The 22,188-nt window shown below is 37.4% G+C and overlaps 1 protein-coding gene across 2 annotated transcripts in view; it reads left to right on the top strand.

Annotated features, from left to right (window-relative positions):
* The window catches only part of USP9X (ubiquitin specific peptidase 9 X-linked), a 110,449-nt gene that overhangs the window by 33,198 nt on the left and 55,063 nt on the right, over positions 1-22,188 (top strand). For both annotated transcript variants that reach the window (XM_068916456.1, XM_068916453.1), the window contains exons 5-14: positions 3,644-3,756; positions 4,548-4,766; positions 5,894-6,009; positions 6,285-6,536; positions 6,615-6,753; positions 8,429-8,581; positions 11,367-11,471; positions 13,048-13,254; positions 14,265-14,401; positions 19,558-19,691. In XM_068916456.1, the coding sequence (XP_068772557.1) occupies positions 3,644-3,756; positions 4,548-4,766; positions 5,894-6,009; positions 6,285-6,536; positions 6,615-6,753; positions 8,429-8,581; positions 11,367-11,471; positions 13,048-13,254; positions 14,265-14,401; positions 19,558-19,691 (1,575 nt within the window). The remainder of the gene's footprint in view (positions 1-3,643; positions 3,757-4,547; positions 4,767-5,893; positions 6,010-6,284; positions 6,537-6,614; positions 6,754-8,428; positions 8,582-11,366; positions 11,472-13,047; positions 13,255-14,264; positions 14,402-19,557; positions 19,692-22,188) is intronic.

The raw sequence follows: 22,188 nt of genomic DNA, 5'->3' as shown, positions 1-22,188 counted from the left end.
CTCCCATGTACCGAATGCTGCTCATCACCTTTTTATTCCATATCTACTTTTTTCTCACTGCACAATCCCCTCTCCCAGCCTTTCACTAAATACCTCACAGCAGCGTGCACTTACTTCTGTCTTGTTTTCTGCCTTACCCTTTCTCTATCTTCAAAATTTGGACAATAGGAGAAAAATAGATGCTTGTGGTTTTACCTAAATCAGATTCAGTATCACTAATTCTTTAAGCTGCAAATACTAGGTGACTTGTAGTTGCTGTTCCTCTTCGCGCTTTTCTTTGGATTGCTGCTGCCTCCTCGCCCATCCTGCTGTCTTCTAGGAGTCTTGTACCTTGATTTTGATGATACTCCTGTCCTTGCAGACCTGTAGCCTTGATTCCTTCTGTGGGTTTCTGCTGTTGCTTCAGCAGCATGGACTGTTATGAGAGAAGGTAGAAGAAGAAGAGTCTGAAATGAAGCACGTATTTACTGGGTGACTGCATAGCCAGGAGTAACACATTTATCTTCTAAAGGTTTCCTATCTTCCCTCTCTTTCCAAATCCAGTGAAGTAACAGAAAGGACAATGTATTTTGCAGCATACTCTGTTTTAGTTTTTCTGAAATTTGTTTGAAGCGTCTTGCTGGCTGAAGTTGGCCCACTGTTGAGCAAGCAGATTGTGCCAGAAGTATTTGAAAGTTTGGAAGAAATTTCAGGGCAGTGTACTGGTACTCTAAGGAGCATTAAAATAAAACTACTTGAACGCCTGCTTAGTACCTCATTTGTATTCAAGAATTAAGTTCACTGTTAGATTTGGGTTCAAAAAGGAACGTTTTCCCTAGGTCGTTGAACACTCTGGATGCCCTCCGTGCCCTCTCTTTTGTATAGGATGAAGTTGTCGTCTTTACATCCTTGAGGAGTTAATCTAACGAAGTCCTTTGTTTACTGCGGATACCTAAGTTTTAGGCAATATCTGTCTCTCCTGCTCTCTTGTATCATATTGTTATTGTTTTGGTTTGTGGGCTTTTAATATTGGTCTTAACACTTGCTATATTGTGTAGCGATGCCTAACCCCTCAGACTGTGAGCTATGTATGACAATATGTGGTATTTTGATATTTGGCTGCATAATATATATCATATACCTCTCATAGTGATAGACAGAGAGGACTCTAGAGTAGTGCTCAAGAAGGTGACAACGGGCTCTCCACAGGCTCTTGACGTCATTGCTAGGCCACTCTCAATCCTCTTTGAAAGGTCATAGAGGTCAGGAGAGGTGCCGGAGAACTGGAAGAAAGGAAATGTCGCTCCAGTCTTCAAAAAGGGCAAGGAGGAGGACCCAGGGACCTACAGGCCTGTCAGCTTCACCTCAGTCCCTGGAAGGATGATGGAGCAGCTCATCCTGCATGCCATCTCTAAGCATGTGGCTTTTGACACTGTCTCCCATCACATCGTAGGCAAGCTCAGGAAGTGAGGGCTAGGTGAGAGGACAGCGAGGTGGATTGAGAACTGGCTGGATGGCAGAGCTCACAGGGTTGTGGTCAGTGGCGCAGAGTCTAGTTGGAGGCCTGTAGCTAGCGGGGTCCTCCAGGGGTCAATACTGGGTCCAGTCCTGTTCAACTTATTCATCAGTGAGCTGGGATGGAGGGACAGAGCGCCTCCTCAGAGAGTCTGCTGATGATACACAACTAGGAGGAGCGACTGACACACCAGACGGCTGTGCTGCCATTCAGAGATGGACCTGGACAGGCTGGAGAGATGGGCAGAGGGGAACCTCCTGAACTTCAACAAAGGCAAGCGCAGGGTCCTGCACCGGGGGAGGAATAACCCCCTGCACCAGGACGGGCTGGGGGCCGACGTGCTGGAAAGCAGCTCTGCGGAGAAGGACCTGGGAGTCCTGGGGTGGGGGACAACAAGGTGACCGTGAGCCTGCCACGTATCCTTGTGGCCAAGGCGGCCAATGGTATCCCGGGGTGCATGAGGCAGAGTGCTGCCAGTGGGTCGAGGGGAGGTGATCCTCCCCCTCTACTGTGTCCTGGGGAGGCCTCGCCTGGAGTGCTGTGTCCAGCTCTAGGCTCCCCAGTACAAGAGAGACACGGAGCTCCTGGAGCAAGTCCATCAAAGGGCTACAAAGATGATGAAGGGACTGGAGCATCTCTCCTATGAGGAAATGGTGAGAGAGCTGGGACTGTTCAGCCTGGAGAAGAGAAGACTGAGGGGGGATCTGATCGGTGTGTATAAGTATGTGAAGGGAGGGTGTCAAGAGGATGGGGCCAGACTCTTCTCAGCGTGCCCAGTGACAGGACAAGAAGCACCGGGCACAAACTGAAACCCAGGAAGTTCCATCTGAACCTGACGAAAACCTTCTTTCCTGTGAGGGTGACAGAGCACTGGAAGAGGTTGCCCAGAGAGGTTGTGGAGTCTCCTTCCTTGGAGATGCTCAAAAGCTATCTGGACACAATCCAGGGCAGTGTGCTCTAGAGGACCCTGCCTGAGCAGGGAGGTTGGACTAGATGATCTCCAGAGGTCCCTTCCAACCTCAACCATTCTGTGATTCTGTCTGATTTACTTGAACTGCTTGAAAGCTGCACTCACTATAAGGCTACAGCCTCGCAAGACCTGTGAAAAGCTTTTTAGAAGCTTTGTGGTAAGTAATAACATGTAAAATGGTTGTTCCGTGAACCCTTTTGAAAGGAACCATTGATAGTTGCTTGTAACTGTGAGGCACTAACTTGATGACTTGAGTCAGTCCTTCCCAAACCTGTAGATCTTACTGTCAGGAGGTCTCATTATTGAGTATGTATTTTTTTTTCTGGTAATACTCTCTGTGAATCTGGACGCTGTGAGTTCCTTGAATGCTAAGATCCCCTAGTTGAACTTGCTCTGTAGAGAAACTGCAGGTTACAATTTTGTTGCTATAATGTGCCCAATGGCTTTTGTCTGCAGTGTGTATTCATGTATGTTGAACATATTTTTCTTTCAGCTTATAGCCCTATTAAGATTTTTTTAAGTGAACTTTTGAAGGGGAAATGCCGCTTTCTTGTAATACAGGGGTTATAAATAATGCTAAAGTTTAAAAATTACTAAAAGAGTTTGGCGAACTCTCCTTTTTAATTTAAACCTTGACACACAGTCAACTGTGAACAAGAGAGCACGCATCTCTCATGCGTTCACTTGGATTGCAGAGGTTTATGACAGTCTTAGGGGCTAGGTGTGTTGGGTCCTGGCAGCAAAACTGCAGGAGTAGCTCAAGTTGCAGTGACAGACGAAAGGATGCTTATTTATTCTGGCAGGTTAATTGTGTCTGGGAGACTGAGCAGGTCTCACTTTCTCCTTTTCGTTCACTGAGTTTTAGTGGTGGTAACCACGTAAAAGAGAACGTAAGTGCATGTATATCTAAAGAGCAGAAGATGAAGATTGTTCTTACAGTTATTCTTGCTAGTCTAACCTTGAGTGTTAAAAGCGTGGAGAAAACTATCAGGTTTTTTTTTTTTTTTTTAACTTACAAACTTACGTAAGTTTTTCTTCACTTTTAAAAATAATTCTGAAACTTTGAACACCAAAGGATTGAAATCCAAATGGCTACTTTCAGTGTATAAAAGTTCATGTAACAACTAATTACATTACATATATAACGGATTTTTTTTTCTTTTTCTATTTTAAAATAGGCCTTGATGTTAAAAGTGAAGCATGCCAGCGATTTTTTCGAGATGGGTTAACAATATCTTTCACCAAAATCCTTACGGATGAGGCAGTGAGCGGCTGGAAGTTTGAGATTCATGTGAGTTTTTAAGTTGTATTTATGAAAAGCAGAGTGACTTAAACGAGGATGGAGACTGCAGAGGTTGAATGTCATTAAAAAATCATCTCAACAGAGAACTGGGAGGAGAGCTTCCATATTCATGACTCTTGGGGGGGGGGGGGAACAATGTCATCATTCTATGATCATTTTTTCATTTTATAGCCTCTGGTGTTTTTGGAAGGAAATAAAACACCAGAATATGGGGAAGAACTGAACTTTTGTATGTTCAGTAGTGCAGCTGTTATTAAGTGGGCTGATGGCTGTCTGGCCAGATACCTAGAGACCTGCTTATGTTTGTTTATATGCTTGCTAGGACCTGAAGACTTGCTTCTGATTTTTTCTTTTTTTTCATTAGTAAAAGCTTTTAGCAACTTGGCTAACTTGGGAATGTATGTAGCAGCTGCTTGAATATGAAAACTGTCTGTTGGACAGCTAGTCACATGCCAAATCTGAGACTGTAAAGTTAAGCAAATTAAAATCTGAGAGAAATGTTTGAAAATAAGAAAATCTAATAGTTCAGTGGTGATTCATGAGTTCAAAAATTTCCCTAAACAAATTTAATTTTGAGCTGAAAACACATAAAAGTTTAAGCCTTTATTGAGAAGAAGTACAGATGAAAAGTTTTTTAAAACTTTTGTGCAACTTTGCTTGTCAGGTTCAAATGGTACAATTTTTATAGTTCATGTTAGAATTCTGTCACCTATCTGACTGTGTGTGTGTTTTTTGGGTTTTTCTTTTTTTTTTTTATTTTTCCCTTCTCCCCTTAATAGAGATGTATTATTAACAACACTCATCGCCTAGTGGAACTCTGTGTGGCCAAGCTGTCCCAAGATTGGTTTCCCCTTCTTGAACTTCTTGCCATGGCCTTAAATCCTCACTGCAAATTCCATCTCTACAATGGTACACGTCCCTCTGAAACAGTTCCTGCAGGAGTCCAGCTCGCTGAAGATGAACTTTATGCTCGTCCTCCTGACCCACGCTCACCGAAGGTATACCAACTTTTTCAGATATGTTTTTTTTTTTTTAAATATATATTTTCAGTTTTACTTAGAGTTACCTAATTACTCAGTAACCATATAGAACATGTTTTTTTTGGGGGGGGGGGAAGAATATTTGATTCTGTGCATCACTGAAGTTCTGCTGCTTTTGACTCTTATCTAATTATGATTTAATCTGCATTTTCCCTTGTAACTCTTTTCAGTCTTTGGTCCACAATCAAACTCTCACTGTCATGTATTTAACTGTGGTAAGCTGGCACAACTCCATTTGGAATGCCATTCCTTCTGTGTTAATTGGCTTGCTTATGTTTGCCAGTTGATAGTTTTTACCTTCTCACTCAACATGATTTCGTAGGTGACATACTTGCAAGGAGGGGATTATCTGGTAAAAGCAATACTTTCCTTCCTTGTTCTCATGGTTTCCAATGATAGGAGAAACATTCTTGATGGGATACAGAATGCCAGTGTTGATTCTTTTGTTTTGTTGATTCTCTTTGGCTTCTGGGATCTGGGTTTTAAGATTTATGTTCCCAGTGGCATCAGTCTAATTCAGTTAGCTCTTGAATTTGGGGCACGTGTGGTCATTGGTTTTGTGGGGCTTTTTTTGTTTGTTTTGTGGAGCTGCTAGCTCTTGATATGTGAGAATTGAAGATAAGGAAGTCTGTTCTTGAACTTCATTGCATTGCTGGCCTTGTTTATAAGAATATTATTTCCTGTGTTACTGCTTTTATATGCAACGTTATCACTTCCAGGATCAGAAGGGAATATCAGAGTCATCATGCTTTCTGTACTAACTTAGCAGCGCAACCTGGATCTGCAGTACAGGCATTTTTATTCCTGTGTATTTGATAAATTTTCTTGAATAATTAGTATTTACAGAATCTGTGGTGTGACTTGATAATGGGAAAGCTAGTATTACCTGTTTCTAGCTGTTTTCTTAAAACTGAATATTTGGACTATAACGACAAGTTATCTGTCAATTCTGTTGCCTTCTACCATTTTACTGTGTGAAGACTTTTTTTTTTTTTTGTTCTAGCAATTACTTTAAAGTATTTATAGGTCATTATTTGTGTGTTTAAAAACAAACAAACAGAAAATGACTGTTTATTATATTGCAGGGTTGGCTAGTAGATCTTATCAACAAGTTTGGCACGTTAAATGGGTTTCAGATCTTGCATGATCGCTTCATGAGTGGATCAGCATTGAACGTTCAGATAATTGCAGCTCTCATCAAGTAAGTTTTTTTAAATTTTTTATAATAATTCACATATTTAGAAAAGTTGGACTGTGTTAGGTAAAATATGATACTAACACAAAACTGGCAGTCTTTTCCTAAAGCACTTCTCTTCCCTTCCCCTCCCCCAAAGCAGAGCCATCTTTTAATTATTTGTTTACCTTCATCATTTCATGTGTTTATAAAGTTTCTTGGATGAATTGCTCCTTACTATCTTAAGAAGATTTTAAAAACTTATTCATTGTGGCACTGATCCCTTTTTTCTTTCTTTTTAGGCCATTTGGACAATGTTACGAATTTCTAACGCTACATACAGTGAAGAAATACTTCCTTCCAATTATAGAAATGGTTCCACAATTTTTAGAAAATTTAACAGATGATGAACTGAAAAAGGAAGCAAAGAATGAAGCCAAAAATGATGCTCTGTCAATGATAATCAAATCTCTAAAGAACTTAGCTTCAAGAGTTCCAGGACAAGAAGAAACTGTAAAAAACTTAGAAATATTTAGGTTAAAAATGATACTTAGGTAAGATGGTACTTCTAATGTATTATGGTGCTTTTTACACATTTTTTTCAGGCTTCTTATATCTAATTTCTCTTACAGATTGTTACAAATTTCTTCTTTCAATGGTAAAATGAATGCACTAAATGAAGTTAACAAAGTAATATCCAGTGTGTCATATTATACCCATCGGCATGGTAATCCTGAAGAGGAAGAGTGGCTTACGGCAGAAAGAATGGCAGTAAGTTCTCCTTGTCACAGAAATTTGTTGAATAGGCTTACTTTCTTCTTCTCCCTTTAACTGTTGAAGTAGTTGTATTTAATGATACTGCACACACTGCTAATCTTCATGCCTCATGGTAGAAACAGTAGGTATCACATGTTATGGTAATAAGTCACTTTAAAAGAAGTAGTTTTTTTACAGAAAAATTTGTGTGTGTATTTCCAGGCTTCTGTTAAGAATATTTTCAGTGCTGCTAAAAATATACTTTAAAAAAGGGATTGCTGAATCGTGTGGTATTGATACAGTATTAAAAAAAGAAAGAAAAAAGAAAGCAAGCATGATTAATTAGAAACCTTAGTGCCACTGTACCTAAAAACTGAATGACCACTTATATAGGGGTCTGTTCATTTTTGGCACTTCAAATAAAATACTCTAATGGGAGTTCTAAGTGGCTACTCTGCTTTTCACATTTAAGCATCTGAATTTTTTAGAAAAATAAAGTTGATCTACTTTTGTTGATAGGCGTCTAGGAGTTCTAGGCGTCACATTTTATGTGTTTTAAATATATGATTTGTATATTTACATATTTTAATACTATTTTATACTTGAGTGCCTATGTGGGGGAACTATTAAAATGAGCTTGTATAAAGTTACAGTGTAGTTTATTATAAAGACAATTCTCTCTTGATCTTCATGGAAGTTAATTTTGTTAAATTATTTTTTGCACTATTCTGCCTCAGCTTTGTGACTGACTACCTGCTGTGAGGTTTATAATCTGCAGAAGGACTGCTGCCAAGAAGGAATTATTGCAAAGTTTGACCTTTTCAAGCAATAGGAGGAAATGGGTCTCTCTCTTTTTGCACATTCCCATAGTTTGGTGTCTCAAACAAGACTGCTGATCTTAAATGAAAACATTTAGGTTTAAATATTTCTTGAAAGACTAGTTTGAGTGTTATAGGTATGTAATCATGGACGCTATGTTGGGAGGTATGATACTGTGTGTATTTGGGTTTTTCTGATGCTCAGAGCACACACTGCTTTGCTTCAGTCTGAACAAAACAGTCAGATTGCAAAATGCCGTATACGTTATCAGTACATACCATTGAAAAAGTTACAGCTAATTAAATATGGTAGGCTATTTGATTCAGGTAGCAGCATTAGGAAAAAATAAATAAAACTATAACTGAAAAAAACCCTAGCTTTTTTATGTTTCAGTCTTTGCTTATGCCCTCTTAATGTGATGTACTGTAGGCATACCAGTAGACTAAGAAGCGTCTTAAATGGTTTGGTTTTGGTAGTAAATGATTGTAAATTAGAAAAAAAAAAGTTGTCTTCCTTGGATAAAATAGTTAACTGTTCTTCCTTTTGGCTCTTTATAGTTGAAGTTATTTGAACACTGTTACACTTTGAGTTCGTGATCTTAACATGCCTGAAAAAAATGTTTCCCACGTATATTACAATGACTAGCATATTGAGATATTTAATTTTTTTATTATTTTTATTTTATTTTTTAAGAGGAAATGAAAGTCGAGGTAAACGCCTTCCTCTTGTGCTGCATCTTTTGAACTTCTTGCAGAAAGAATATTATATATAAAAACACTAATCCATGACAGGTTGGATTTTTCTTTTCATCTTAAATATAATCAATAGCACTTCAATAATTTGAGGTGATACTACTTTTTTTTATGTTCAGGAATGGATCCAGCAGAATAATATTTTGTCGATTGTGTTGAGAGATAGTCTTCATCAGCCTCAGTATGTAGAGAAACTAGAGAAGATTCTTCGTTTTGTCATCAAAGAGAAAGCCCTCACTCTGCAGGATCTTGACAACATTTGGGCTGCACAGGTAAAGAATTAATCTCCTTTTGAGCAGGAGGGATCTTGTTCTACGTCGTGTCTTGAGAAGTTTAAGTCACAAATAACTTCTACCTGAGGAGCGCAATTTTGGAATGGAAAGTACTGAATTTCATACAATAGAAGCTGTTTTAAGACTTGTGCTTCTTATGCTCAGCGTTAGACAAAACTAAAGGAAATATTGAAACCAAATGTCATTCTTTCTGGGAGTCCTGGGTCTCAGAGTTGTCTTCTCAATTGTCTTTAGTAAGTGATAACAGTACTCAGTTTATTTGAAGTGAGGTCTATGATAATACTGTTTGTTTTCAGTTTATGGTGTGTAGACCTTTCCACATTGGCTTGTAAGAGCTCTGTAAAAACAAAAAGAAACCCAAAAATAAAAAAATCAAAACAAAACAAAAAACCTTTGAGAGGTTGGTTAGTAGGCTTTTACTACCTGGAGTGCCTGAGGGTAAGTTAGTTTAAGCCAAACTGTTGCAGTTCCAGGAAACTGAACAAGTAGTGCAACTGTTAAAAGACAGGGGTAGTCTGCCTCAACAGTTGAAAAATAATTTTCGGGATAAATCTTCCATGCTCTCGGGTGCCTTGACCTTGTCTGCTCACTTCAATAAGATAGTTGCCACAGTGCACTTGCTGCGGGTATATCTCACGTTTTGCATATGCAAGTTGAAGTAGACCATGTTGAGGTAGGTGTTTTCACTGTTGCTTTAGCCACGGAATTAAAATAAGAGATATCAAAAAAGTAGGAGTATCAAAATGTGCTACTAAGAAATGATTTATAGCAACTTTTGTTACTTCCTGCATAGAGCAGTTTTTAGAAGTTCTTATTAAGTAACGACTTCTAAGAGCAGCTGGAGTGTGGAATTCAGTAGAGGGCAGTTGATTTACTGCATAGCTTTATGTAACAGGCAGGCAATTTTAGCTCTGGCTCAGTGCAGTACTGATGTGGTTTTGCTTTCAGACTGGAGCCATTATATTTCTGCCTAGTTTAGAGGGTGAGCATGCGCAAACATACGCTTGATGATAGGGATATGCCCTGAGAATCTTAGTATACAGCTGGAATAAAAATAAGCAGTTCGTGAGAAGTAATAAAATCATGCTGCTGTAGCCTTTAGAAGGCATACATAAGCGTTAAGTTTTAGTGAAGCATTTTACACTCTTACAAACCCAACACACCCAAAATAAAAGTATTTTTTGGTGCAAAGAATAATACTTGAAACCTCTAAAGACAAGTTTTAAATTGAAGACAAGTTTTAAATTGCAGCCTATTGATTTACAAGGAAACACGTGGGTGGACAAGAAGTGAAATTGCAGAGATTAATGTTGGGGGCTCTCATTACTTACGTACTAGACTATTTAGTTAGAGCATAACGCAGGCTTCCCTGCTTCCGTACAGCAAGCTCACAGTTCATACGCCGGCTTCCCTATCTCCTCCTACTGTGTTCTATTGCTTCTCTAGCCTTTTCTGGTTTCAGTGCTTCCCTGCACCTCTGTTACAAACGTCCCGAGACAAGATCAGTATACTCCTTATTCTTACTATGCTTGCACCCCCAGCAGCTCTGTGCATGTTTCTCCTTGTTTAGTTTCTGCCATACTGCAGGTGCTCTTTCTGTCCTGTATGCTCTTATTCTTTCTTCCTTTGCAGGAAAATGTCTGAAAAGAGAAAAATTTGTAATGTTTTGTGAAGTTGAGTGATACTGGTGCCTCTTTTTTTTTTTTTTTTTATTGCCTCTTTTATAATCTGACCCGTAACATGAAAATCAGTGTTGCTACTTAAAATTAAACAACAGCAAAACTAAATTTAGGACATGTTATAAAGAATTTCACTGTGCCGCATGCAGAAAAGCTGTTGGTTTCTTTTTCATTGTTTTCAAGTGAAAACTGATGCTAGCTTTTAGAAGGAAATGAATTGCAGAACTGATGTGTCTTTTTTTTTAATACTGTAGGAGATTAATTACATTAAGGTTTGTTTTCTAGGTGTTTGTTCTGCATAGTTTTAATCTTCACCTACAGGAGTTTTCCTACAGTTAATCAGCTGTTGATTCACTTAGTCCAAAATTATTGTTTATCCTATTTATCTTCATCCTTAAATGTCAAAATTGTAACGTACACCAAAACCTCATTTAAACCAATATCTAATATGATAACCAAACATCTTACTACAGGTTGTTTGGTTGTTAGACTGTTTGTCAGTTTATAAGCTGCTGTTGGACTTTAAAATGCTATCTGCCAGTAAGTCCATTTTGGTTTGGTTTGGTTTTTTGGTAATAGAACGCTTTAGTTGTGTGCGAGTACAATAGCACAAAGAAAATACTCCAACTTAAAGTACTGGAAGTACTAAAAATCAGTTTACATCTTGAAACAGAATAAATTCATTAAAGAAATGGATTTGGAGTGTTCTTCTTTCAAAAAAACAACAGACACCTCTTGCATTAAAACTATTGACATGCAGGATAACCGGCCCCTGTTAGACTTTATCTTCTACTGCCCCAGTATGTTGTTTTCAAAAATTAAATATTGTAACATTGCAGTATTTGTATTGTAAATAATTACGTGTTTATGTACCCAAATGCACACGCTTAAATACTTACATATATAAGGCAAACTTGAGTATTGTGACGCCTCAGCTAGTTGATGCTGCGAGAGCAGTGTGGCAGTTCTTGTTGGCTGCTGCAGACAATTGTCATAAAAATGACCCTGGGTGTCTTACCAGTTTTCTTGGTATGGATTACTGCCGATGTGTGGATTTTTTGTTTATTTGTTTGGTTTTTTGACAGGCAGGAAAACATGAAGCCATTGTAAAAAATGTACATGATCTTCTTGCAAAGTTAGCCTGGGATTTCTCTCCTGAACAGCTTGATCACCTGTTTGATTGTTTTAAGGTAAGCATGCGTGTTTTGAGTGTGTTCACAACACATTTTCTGATTAAATACAGAATTGTGACACAGTTTCAACGTTTATTTTCCATTTATTTTAGATACAGGCAGTTTATTCAAGTTAAAGATTTCTTTCTGTGTATAGCAAGTCTAACTTTTAATATAAAAAAAAGCTCAATTCTACCTTACTTCACTGAGCATGTATTTTGAGATTTTCAGTTTAGTTCCTGCCTAAAGCAAAAGCAGTTATGCTAATTTCATTGGCAGTATTGATGCTAATTTCATTGACAATGTTGTTTTCTAGTTTAACTACTTTTTCAGAAAACACTTTCATTGAAGCGTGTGGGGTTGGTTGCTGAATGTCACTTGATTAATTTGAGTATTGAACTTTTCAAATAAAACCAGTTATTTATCTTAAGTTCCTTTCTGCGTTTGTTCCAGATTAAGTGTTCATGACTTATTTTCAGTATTTTCCTCCCAGTACTGAAGTAGCTTTCATTTCGTTTACCAGGCGTTGCTACTCTTTGTGTATATGTAGGAGGAGGACATCAAGGACTTCCTTTCCCCCTCCCCCAGTTTCCTCTATGTCGCGTAACTATTTTGCCCCCGTTAACGTAAACATAGACTGAAACAGTCTCAGGAAGAAAAAAGTCATATGATTTTAAATTTTAAATTTAGTACACTGTTGAAATCAATGCACTAAATGATTTGCTTCTGAAACATGGCTAATGTTAACATTTGTAGCTTCCATTTGCTGTACTATATGGCCTGTTTTCCTATTTCCCTTTTAGGGGGTAATCTACTGCACTAGAAGATGCAAGCCAATTTTGTAGACTCGGTTTTCTGTTTTTGGTTAAGTGCCTTATAGTCCCATTCTGGCCTATGTATAACTTGTGCCTAAATTAATGAATCTACTACCTAATGAATCTACTATTACCTACTTTGGTAAACATGGGCCTAATGTTTAGTAATCTAGATACTCAAATAAATACTCAGAAATTCCATGCAAAAACATTGTCACTTGTGTCTTCTACTGAAAGGTAGATTTGAAGTAATGTTATATTTGTAACTTACTCAGAAAAACGTTAACTTGATGCAGAGAGCATTTGTTTTGGTCAGATTCAGAGGCAGCAGTAATATTACAGTTTTACTCACTAGTGATCATAAGTAATTTAGGAGTCTTAATTAAAAGCAAAGGAGTTTTCAGAAAGCAATTGCAAGAAACAGCTGAATCTGCTGTATTTTGACTACTGTTCAACTAGTCAACAGTCTTGTTAACAGACCGTGTTAACTTTGACAAGCATATTTTTGATGTTTATATAAAGATCTTTAGAAGTTTTTTTTTTGAAATCTCCAAGTTGAATACATCTCAGCAGTAAACACTAGAAGAGCTATTCAGTTGTGTTTGACTTCTGTATTGATAAAATGTTCTATTTATTTTCATTGAAGTAAATTGTTATGAAAGCTCTTTATATTGTCACATCATTTGTATTGTGGCATCATTTATAATAGTGCAGCTTATAATGTTTGGAACTAAATTAAAAAATGAGTTGTTTTTATATTGAATAAAATCTTTCCTTAGGCAAGTTGGACAAATGCAAGCAAGAAACAGCGTGAGAAACTACTTGAGTTAATACGTCGTCTTGCAGAGGATGACAAAGATGGTGTGATGGCACACAAAGTGCTGAACCTTTTGTGGAATTTGGCTCATAGTGATGATGTACCAGTTGATATCATGGACCAGGCTCTTAGTGCCCATATTAAAATCTTAGATTACAGCTGTTCACAGGTGAGTAATCTGGTATGTGAGTATACTGTGAAATCAGTCACTGAAAGTTTCCTTCCACCCCTCGTAAAATTTAAGGGGTTTGGTAATTTAACGAAAACGTTGCTGTTCACGAGACTAGTGTCCTTCTACCAACGCCCAGGTATTCTTAAAGTGTTATGGGACGTGTTTTAGTAGCCCAATTGGGGCTTTAATTTGAGAGGGCTAAATATATTAATTTGCCTGTCTTGCTGTAACTAGTAAAGCAATCGATGACATATTATAGTGATGACCATGTTGGAATTAAAGCTACCAAAATAAGTAGGAAGAAAGGGCGAGTGTTTTTTGCTCTCTTCCCCTTTTTCAGTTTAGAAAACAATTGTTTAAATAGAAGGGTAGCTAATGTCTATCCCCACTTTTGTTTGTTTTCAAGCTCAGTTAAGCTAATTTGTGTTTTTTCATCAAGTCCTTTACATGTCTTCAATAATATTAGAAAAGATCTAGTGAAAAGGCATTGAAACTACCCTGTTTTTTGCGCTTTGAACGCAGTTAAAATTTTCTTCTATATAATGAAACTTTCATGTTATTCTTTTCCTGTTTAACTTCTGCTAAATTTGCCATAATACTAATTCATCATGGTTCCGTATTCGTCCGTTATCTATGCTGGCAGCCGCTGGCAGGTTTTGTTTCTTAATTGTTTCTTGATATTTTATAGTAGTTTACTCTGAATACTGAGAAGAAACAACTGAGAGAGGAGAAATTAGTTACTGACAGCCCTGTCCCGCTGTAGTTCTTGTTTTAAAATATCCTGAATGCTTGAGTATTTAAAGGAAGAGCGCTCGTATTGCACTGGCGTCTGTTGACACCTAGCACTACTCAGATATTCTTCTTGTGAATGTATACTTCAGAATTCAGTTAATATAATCGAATGTTTATGCGTCTTTGTCTGTTCTATTCTATCTTGGAAGCAAATAAAGTAAGGGAATGTTTTTGGTTTCTGCAATGTGCCTGACTGTGAACGCTTCCTCTTTAAGGACCGAGATACACAAAAGATCCAGTGGATAGATCGTTTCATAGAAGAGCTTCGCACAAATGACAAATGGGTCATTCCTGCACTGAAACAAATTAGAGAAATTTGTAGTTTGTTTGGTGAAGCACCGCAAAACTTGAGGTAAGAGTAGAATGCAAATAGAGTTTTGTCTGTTACAATTGAATGGGTTGGAATGAGAAGATTTTTGTTATGAGGGGCAGGAAGAATTTAGTTGAAATCATTACCTGTGTTTAAACATGCTCTTGGGTTTGTTTTAATACTTTAAAAAAAATTCTCACACGTGCAGCATTTAGTAGGAAAGCATTAGCTGTTTTCTCAAACGTGCTGATCTTTTTAGAAGTATAGTTGTATGAGTCACAGAAAATCTGGGTTAATTTTTTTTTTGTTATGCATGGACTTCCCTGTCTAACAATGGAGTTACCTTACAAAGTACAACTCAAATACATAGTGTGTGTGTGTGTGTGCACATGCATGCACCTGTTATTTGATGATAAGTTTATACAGGTCATGTAATTTATGTACTTGAAATGAAAGGTGACACTTTTCTATTACAGAAAATACTCTAGGAAAAAAGGCGTTGTCTGTTTGGACTTTTAAAAATCGAAAAGCTTGGTTTCATTACTTAAAGTGTGTTTTCATTGCAGAAATGTCTGAGGTTTTGTGCTCTGAACATTTGGGTTTTTTAAATCCATATAGGAGTCCTTACAAACTCCAGAAAAATGTTGTTTGCTTATCAGTGTACCATAATTACGTTATTTTATTTCTTGTAGGCAGGTAGATTGTTCAAATCAATGTCACTATTTGTGTACTTACAAGAAGGGTCAAGGCAGGGAAAGCTGAAGGATAAGCCTTCAGTTTACATAAAATTATCTCCTTATTGATGACATTTTAGGGAGCTGTGTTAGTGCTGCATTCTTGGCTTTTGGATGTTTCTTTGTTCATTTTGATTGCTGTAGGTTTTTCAGTTTTATGACATTTTAATCCTTTACAATTTTTAATAAATATTGCCCAGGGGTTTTCCAAGAGGGTCACAAAGATACGTGCTTGTTAGCGGGTAACTAGTTTCTTTTCTATATCTTGGAGTCCTTGACATTTTACATGCAGTAAGGTCTGAGGGAATGCAACTATCTGGTTGGTTGTAGTACTTGAACAAGTTGGATGCTTTTTAGCACAATGCCTCAATGAAGAAGCTTTACTTTAAGCAATTATTGAAGTGGGGCTCATTCAAGGCACCGGTTAGGTTTCTGCTCTGAATTAATCTTGGGAGGAACCTAAATTTCCCTTTTGGTTGTGTAAGTTCAAGTCCCCTATATTGCAGACATATGTACAGTTAGATGGTTTGAATCTCTCCCTTTTTTTGTCAGGCCATCTCTTCAATTCTCTTAGGCTTCTGGCAAGTCTGTGTTTCAGTGCGTGACAATACCTCAAATTTTTATGCTGAGTTTGAGAACGCATATGGCAGAAAAGCAAAGTTTTATTTAAAATTTTTAATCAAATTGTTCATAAAGACCTCTTATTGACTGTATTCCTGCTAATAAAGGAGAAACCTTTATTAGTAAGATACTGTGGAGAGGGTTTTTTAGTCACATAGTGATACTGCCCAGGTGACTGAAAATCCCTAGCGAGAATAAAGATCATTTTGAGGTTATCGGTGACTTCCCAGTCCTCTGAGTACTCTGCGTTTTGATAACTCTTTAATGTTGATGTAATTTGGCAATAGTAATGCATATATTTAGTGCTTATTGCTATCAACATGCCTCATTTGACTTAAAACTTAAGTCTCTAGCGTTGATCCTTCTAGAATTTGGGTTGAAAACATAAGCGGATGTTTTTGAGTGGGCTTAAACGTTTCACTGAGCTTTGTCTGTGCAATATTAATAGCATAGGCTATATACTTTAAAGGTGTTTCAATTCATTGGCAATTAAAAGTCATTTTGGAAAGACTAAGGCTACTGATTCATGGCCAAAAAAACCCATAAATTACCATATACCATTTGCGCTATAGATATTCCTTTCAGGAGGAGGAGTTAATTGTTGTAGCTAATCCTGCAGTTGAATAAAATTATAAATTACTTACGAAGTGACTTTGGCAACATTTAATTCCCTGAGGCAAAGGCAGGTTGCGTGTTTGGGGGAAGCTTAGCTTAACCAGAATTGTAGCAGTGTAAAAAAAAAGTAGTGCTTGGATGAGTGCAAGGATACCTATTAATATCAGAATAGTCAACTTTACATACTATTGTTAGGGTGCAGAAAATTAGTCCTGTTAATTTTCTGTGTTGCGTGGTGATAGAGCCTCCTCTAGAATGGTCTCAAGCATTTGAGCTTGACCTGTATCTACTCTAGCAGTATATGATTGGTCTCCTAAATTAGTGGTTGAAGAGAGTTAACTGAACATTGAGAGGACCTTCTGTTAAGAGTTCAGGGGATTTGTGAGCACTTTAAGACAACAACGAATTTAGTTTCAAGTCAGTTTCTAGCCTAAAAAGTAGAATTTACTGGTTTCTGTCTCTGTTATTTGGCCCTTTTAGTGTCTACTTCTAATGGTTGATAGCATGTTAGTCTAATAGAAGAACTCTCAACTTTAAAAGCCAAGTTGCATGTGCAGTATTATGTTGGGCAAGTAATGTGTGTGGTAAACTCAAAAAAAAAATCCATTTGAGTTAACGTTTTTGAAATTTTACCTTTGTCACTTGGAGAATATTTCCCTACCAAAAATGCATTCTAGTCGCTAAATGTTATTTAGTGTTTCCAAAGCACTTTGGTACCCATCTCAAATTAATAATTTTTCGTGTTCTTATGTAGGTCTTTCATTGTACTTGGTGCTAAATGGATATCAAAAGATGACAGTTTTGCTGTTAACTTCCTTTTTCGTACATGTTTCTCCAATATTGATAAAGCAGTATGTCACAGCAGCAGCGTATTATCTATGAGCCCAGCCTTAGATGCTTGAGGATTACTTCAACAGTTGTGTGTGGAGTTTGCTTTAATTCTAGAAAGCATACTAAAAAGTCTGGTTGTTATCAGATCAGCTTTTTTCTGTGCGTGGAGACAATCACCTTGCTTTTGAAATCGTCCTAGCAGATCATTAAACTAAGAGCTTTGTGCATGTTGGTCACAAATACTGTACAACAAGATAGCTCATAACTCTAATTCTTAAAATTCTTCAACTTTTTGAGATAGTTGCTAACTCAGATGCATCCAAGCATCCACTAAGATGTGTCCAAAATTACTGTTAGTGCATGTGGTTGAGGGGAAAAAGTAAGAAAAAACCTACCTCCGAAGAAAGCCTTCAGCTGACAGAGCTTTGCTTTTGCTATACTTAATATGATTGTATTAGCTTTCCCATAAAATAAGCGCTTCTATGTGTATGTGCATGTACATACAAATGCATACAATTATGACTATATAATGTACATACAAATAGCTTGGTTCAGTAAAATACCCCTTCCTGCTTATGCCTGTTCCTTTAGTTGTACTGTCATGTGTATTTCCCAAATTGTCAAAGTTTTCATTGAATATTATCCTTTGTAAATGCATCTTTTTGTCTAAAGGTAAAATCTTAGCCACTAAAGTAGAGAAATCCAGTTTTCTGTTGTGTTTGCTGCTGGATTATCCTCAGCAAGGAGGGTTCATAGAGATGGAATGATGTATAACTGGAAAGTTTCTGAAAGTGAAAACAGAGGAGGTTGTCTCTGTGCGTGTGAAGCCCTGTATGTTTTCTGCCTTGATGCTCCTGTCCATTTGGTTTTCTCTCCTACAAATATCTGCCTTTTTTTTTTTCTTTTTTTTTTCTTTTTTTTTTTTTTTACACACAACTTGTATTTTAAGGGCACCTTTGAAGCCATTTTGGAAAACTCTGGGTACTCCGACATTGAATCTTTGGAAGACTTCTCTGCTTAGCAGGCCAAATACTGTTAGTTGCAAATAACAAAATTATTGGATGTCTGGGACGGGTGTTGATGGCTTCTCTTTTAAGTCCAGTTTGAGAGTGAGCTCTGGCCCGATGAATCAATTGATCAATTGCTGTGTTGTCATCGCATCTATAGTAATGAGCTATCTGCTGCAAGATCATTATCAGCTGATGCTGGATCTGGGGTTTCTTGCCTTCCATGCTGTTCTCAGAAAGTGTAACAATATTACTGAGTGTTGTAGATCATCTGATGCTGAGACCCTGTTTCCGAGGAGAGATGAGAGTTCCCACCAGCAACCCGTTCAGCTAATTCTAGAGTCTACTGTTTGAGAGTTAAAGGAAAGGAGAGTAGTTCTGAAATCACATTTGTATTTCTTCAGGACAGGCTTTGGGATCAGCTGAGTAGCAATACAATGAGTAAATTCTTTTTCTCCTTGGTCTGGAAGAGCAACCCAAATTTGCATTGTTTGCACAGCCAAGGTTGAGTGGCCCTGATCTAGAGGAATTGAGGCACGTTGAGGCTACAGCACAGAGATGTTTAGTCACGAGTTTTGGAATTTCATAGCGTTCATGGGATGTGGAACTTGAGTGTTTTCTCTTGCGGTTTACTTTGTAAAATGAGTATGACTAATGTTTCTTTAAGAGCATTTTTTTTTTCCAGATCTTGATAATATATTTAATTATCACCTAATTACTTATTTGGGGTGGCATTCCTTCTCTTGAACTCTAATTCTGCTTCTTCTTGGAGTATTAATTCTGTGCAACTATGCTCTTTTGTGTTTGTACCAGTGTTGTTTTTGGTAGATACTGTTAGACAAACAAAGAATGCAAAGCTGAAATTTTCCAAGTATTGGAAAATTTGACTTGTATTCTTGGATAGTATGTTTCATTATAGCTTTAAGACTGAGCTTTCATTTTGAAAATTGACATAGTTTAACATAGTGCTTGTCTTAAATTTAGGAAAGAGAGTATCAGGTGGGCGTGGAGAAACCTATGGTTATAGAGATTATAGCTATAATACGGTCAAATCTCTATCTTTACTATCCAGTTTGCAAGCAGATATTTCCTTTCTTGCTCTGCTGTAGACATTCTACCTCTAGCATACTGAGCTGCTCAGATTGCTTTGATGCTTTTCATACTGACTGTAACTATAATCCTGATTAACTGCTCTTAATGACTGATACAAACTGTTAATGTGTCGGGGGAAAAAAAGGAGAAATACTATCAGAGACATAAAAGGTTTATTGTAGAAAGCATATTATCAAAATTTGGAACTTATTTCAAAGACGCAAGTTTTAAAAATCAGTTTCTGAACTGTTAGGTGAAAGACACACACTTTTCTCTAACACTTGTATTTTAATTTCAGTCAAACTCAGCGAAGTCCCCATGTGTTTTACCGACATGACTTAATCAATCAACTCCAGCACAATCATGCCCTAGTTACGTTGGTTGCAGAAAATCTCTCTGCCTATATGGAAAGCATGAGGCAGTATGCTAAAGGTAAGTTCTATATAAAAATTGCCTCATCAGTAAAGTGTATGAGAACTCCAGTTGAAAATGGGCTTGAAAGCAAACTCTCATATTGAAATAACTGATATGTTTGTTTGCTTAATTTTTAGAGCAGGTGTGGTATCAGCAGCCTTCATAGTGTTTGAGCGGGGAAAAACAAGCTTAAAATGTAAACATTTTGTTTCATAATTGAAAATATGTAGTGTATTTTACAGTAGAATTTTGGGAAGTGACTGCTCATGTTCATCTGTGGATTGATGCACCTCATCTTGCCCTACTTGATTTAGGTTGGTTATTTTGTGGAAAGTCCTAATAATAGTCTTGAATTTTGCCCCGCTTCTGGTCCTGAATTTTTGTAGGTTCCTTTGATAATTTTTTAAATCATCTGTATTTAAAGCCAGTGTCTGGAATTTGTCAGGGAGAAGGACTTAAGACCCCTGGCATACCATTTCCTTTTACTATGCAGCTCCAATTCTGTTTAGTTGCTTTCCTGTTGCATATGTTACCAAGCAATACTTTGGCAACACATCACATTAGTTTATATATTTCAGTGTAAACTCAACCCTATGCTGATGTGTTTACACTCTTCCCTTGGAGGAAAATAGCATTCTAGCTACTGAAGTAGAATTTGGAAGGTAGAGAAGGCCTCTCTCTAAGGCTGGACTGCAATATTCTATAAAGTAAGCCTACAGAAGCGAGAGAAAGAAAAAACGTAGGGCAAGCTTCCCCCCCCCCCCCCCCCCCCCACCCACACACACACATTTACTGGGACTGGAAGTAGGAACCATTTTACCCTGTCATAACATCCTACCAGCCTTTCAGTTACGTCTGAAAAACGAAATGGTATATTATGTTAAAGGTTTAGGAATTCAGCGTTGATTGTTCAGAGATAATAAGATACTGCACATTGTAAAATACGTCCGTGTGTGTGTGTTTGCATATCTTCCTGGGTTTTTTTTCTATTACCCGAGTGAGTTACTTACAAAAAAAAAAAAAAATTAAAGCATGCTTGTGCAGGTTGCCCAGCCACCTTTAATTTTGGAGTTCATTTGATTCTGGAGTGCTTGATATCTATATCTAAAATACACCTTTGAAGACCTTTCTTTGAGTTGTGATACTATATGAAGATGTTGGCTTCATTTAGATATGGGTCAGTGAGAGTGACCTTTAAGCTGAATCTTCAGACTGTAGCTATGTTTCTCTACTGAGGCATGCATGGGAGGGTTTAACCAAATTCGGGTTGCTTAATCTGTGATAGCATTGTAGTAATTAATGATACTGTATTAAATGCTTTTTGTTCTCGAACCATAGTGTTTAAGCTTAGTCTTGTCCAGAAAGATGGAGTAGAACGTGCATTTTTTCCTGTAACTTCTCTAAGCTGTCCAGTACCCTTTGACATTGGTAAAGGGTAGGAGAGGGGTTAAACCTTGAATGTCCTTATTAAAAGCAAGGCAGTAAACAGGTGGTTTAGGAAGTCTTAAGCTTTGTTGATTTGATGCAAAAATGGCATTCCATTTATAGTGAGTGTCACATTTTAACTATGTGGACAGATTTCTCCTTTCTCTTGGGCTTTGGCCAGCTGTGAAAATCTGGGTTTATGCCTCAGGGTTATGAAGGAAGCATAACCAATAACTATGCAATGCAATGTTGTTTTTATCCAAAGATAGCCTACATGTACTATTCATATATGGACTAATCCAGTAATTTCAATTAACTTTTAACTCTGAAACTGAAAGGTCATTTATGACAGTGTTGTTTGCTTATCACATTGTTGATTACTTTGGCAGAAAAATTAGCCTAATGTTTGCTTTAAGTTTCAGAATGTCTTACATGATTTTTCTGGTACCAAAAAAACATTCTTTCCTCCCCAGTCAACTATGATGACTCAATAAAGTGATTCAAACATTTTTGGCAAAATAAGAATTGTAAATGTGCAAAGAGTATAAATTACATCTAATCCCAAAGCAATTGAATTTTACTTTCTTAGGATGAAGCTGCTGCAAAGTGTCTACTCATTTGCCCCAGAGTGTAAAGCCAGAAAGATCACGGAATCAGAATCTTTTCTTAGGTGCTTTTGTACACAATTAAGACCAGCCAGAAGGTGTCTCCTAATGTTTTAGATACCGTACTAAGACAGTAATGGGCAGTTCCAGTCTATACAACTTTTCAGTCTCTATTTTGTATACTAAATAGAGCAGAATACACAGGAAAGCAGTGTCGTGTTTATAAGCATCCTAACATTTCATGCCTTCTTGGACAAGGAGAGAGAGAAGAGGCTAAGGGGGGAAAAAATGAAAGCAAAAGAAAGAAGGTTATGCTGATTAGGTAGAAAGCAAGAACTGGACAACTGTAGAATCAAGCTGAGATAGGGAACATGAATGAGATGGAAAGGATACAAGGCAAACATCCAATCACGAGGAAAAGAAAATCCATAGAGAAAAATCTGATTGCTCGCAGAGCTTTATGGTAGTTAACTCCACAATTAACT

Source organism: Struthio camelus, chromosome 1 (assembly GCF_040807025.1).
Source record: "Struthio camelus isolate bStrCam1 chromosome 1, bStrCam1.hap1, whole genome shotgun sequence".
Classification (NCBI taxonomy): domain Eukaryota; kingdom Metazoa; phylum Chordata; class Aves; order Struthioniformes; family Struthionidae; genus Struthio; species Struthio camelus.
This window is presented reverse-complemented; position numbering and strand designations above follow the sequence as displayed.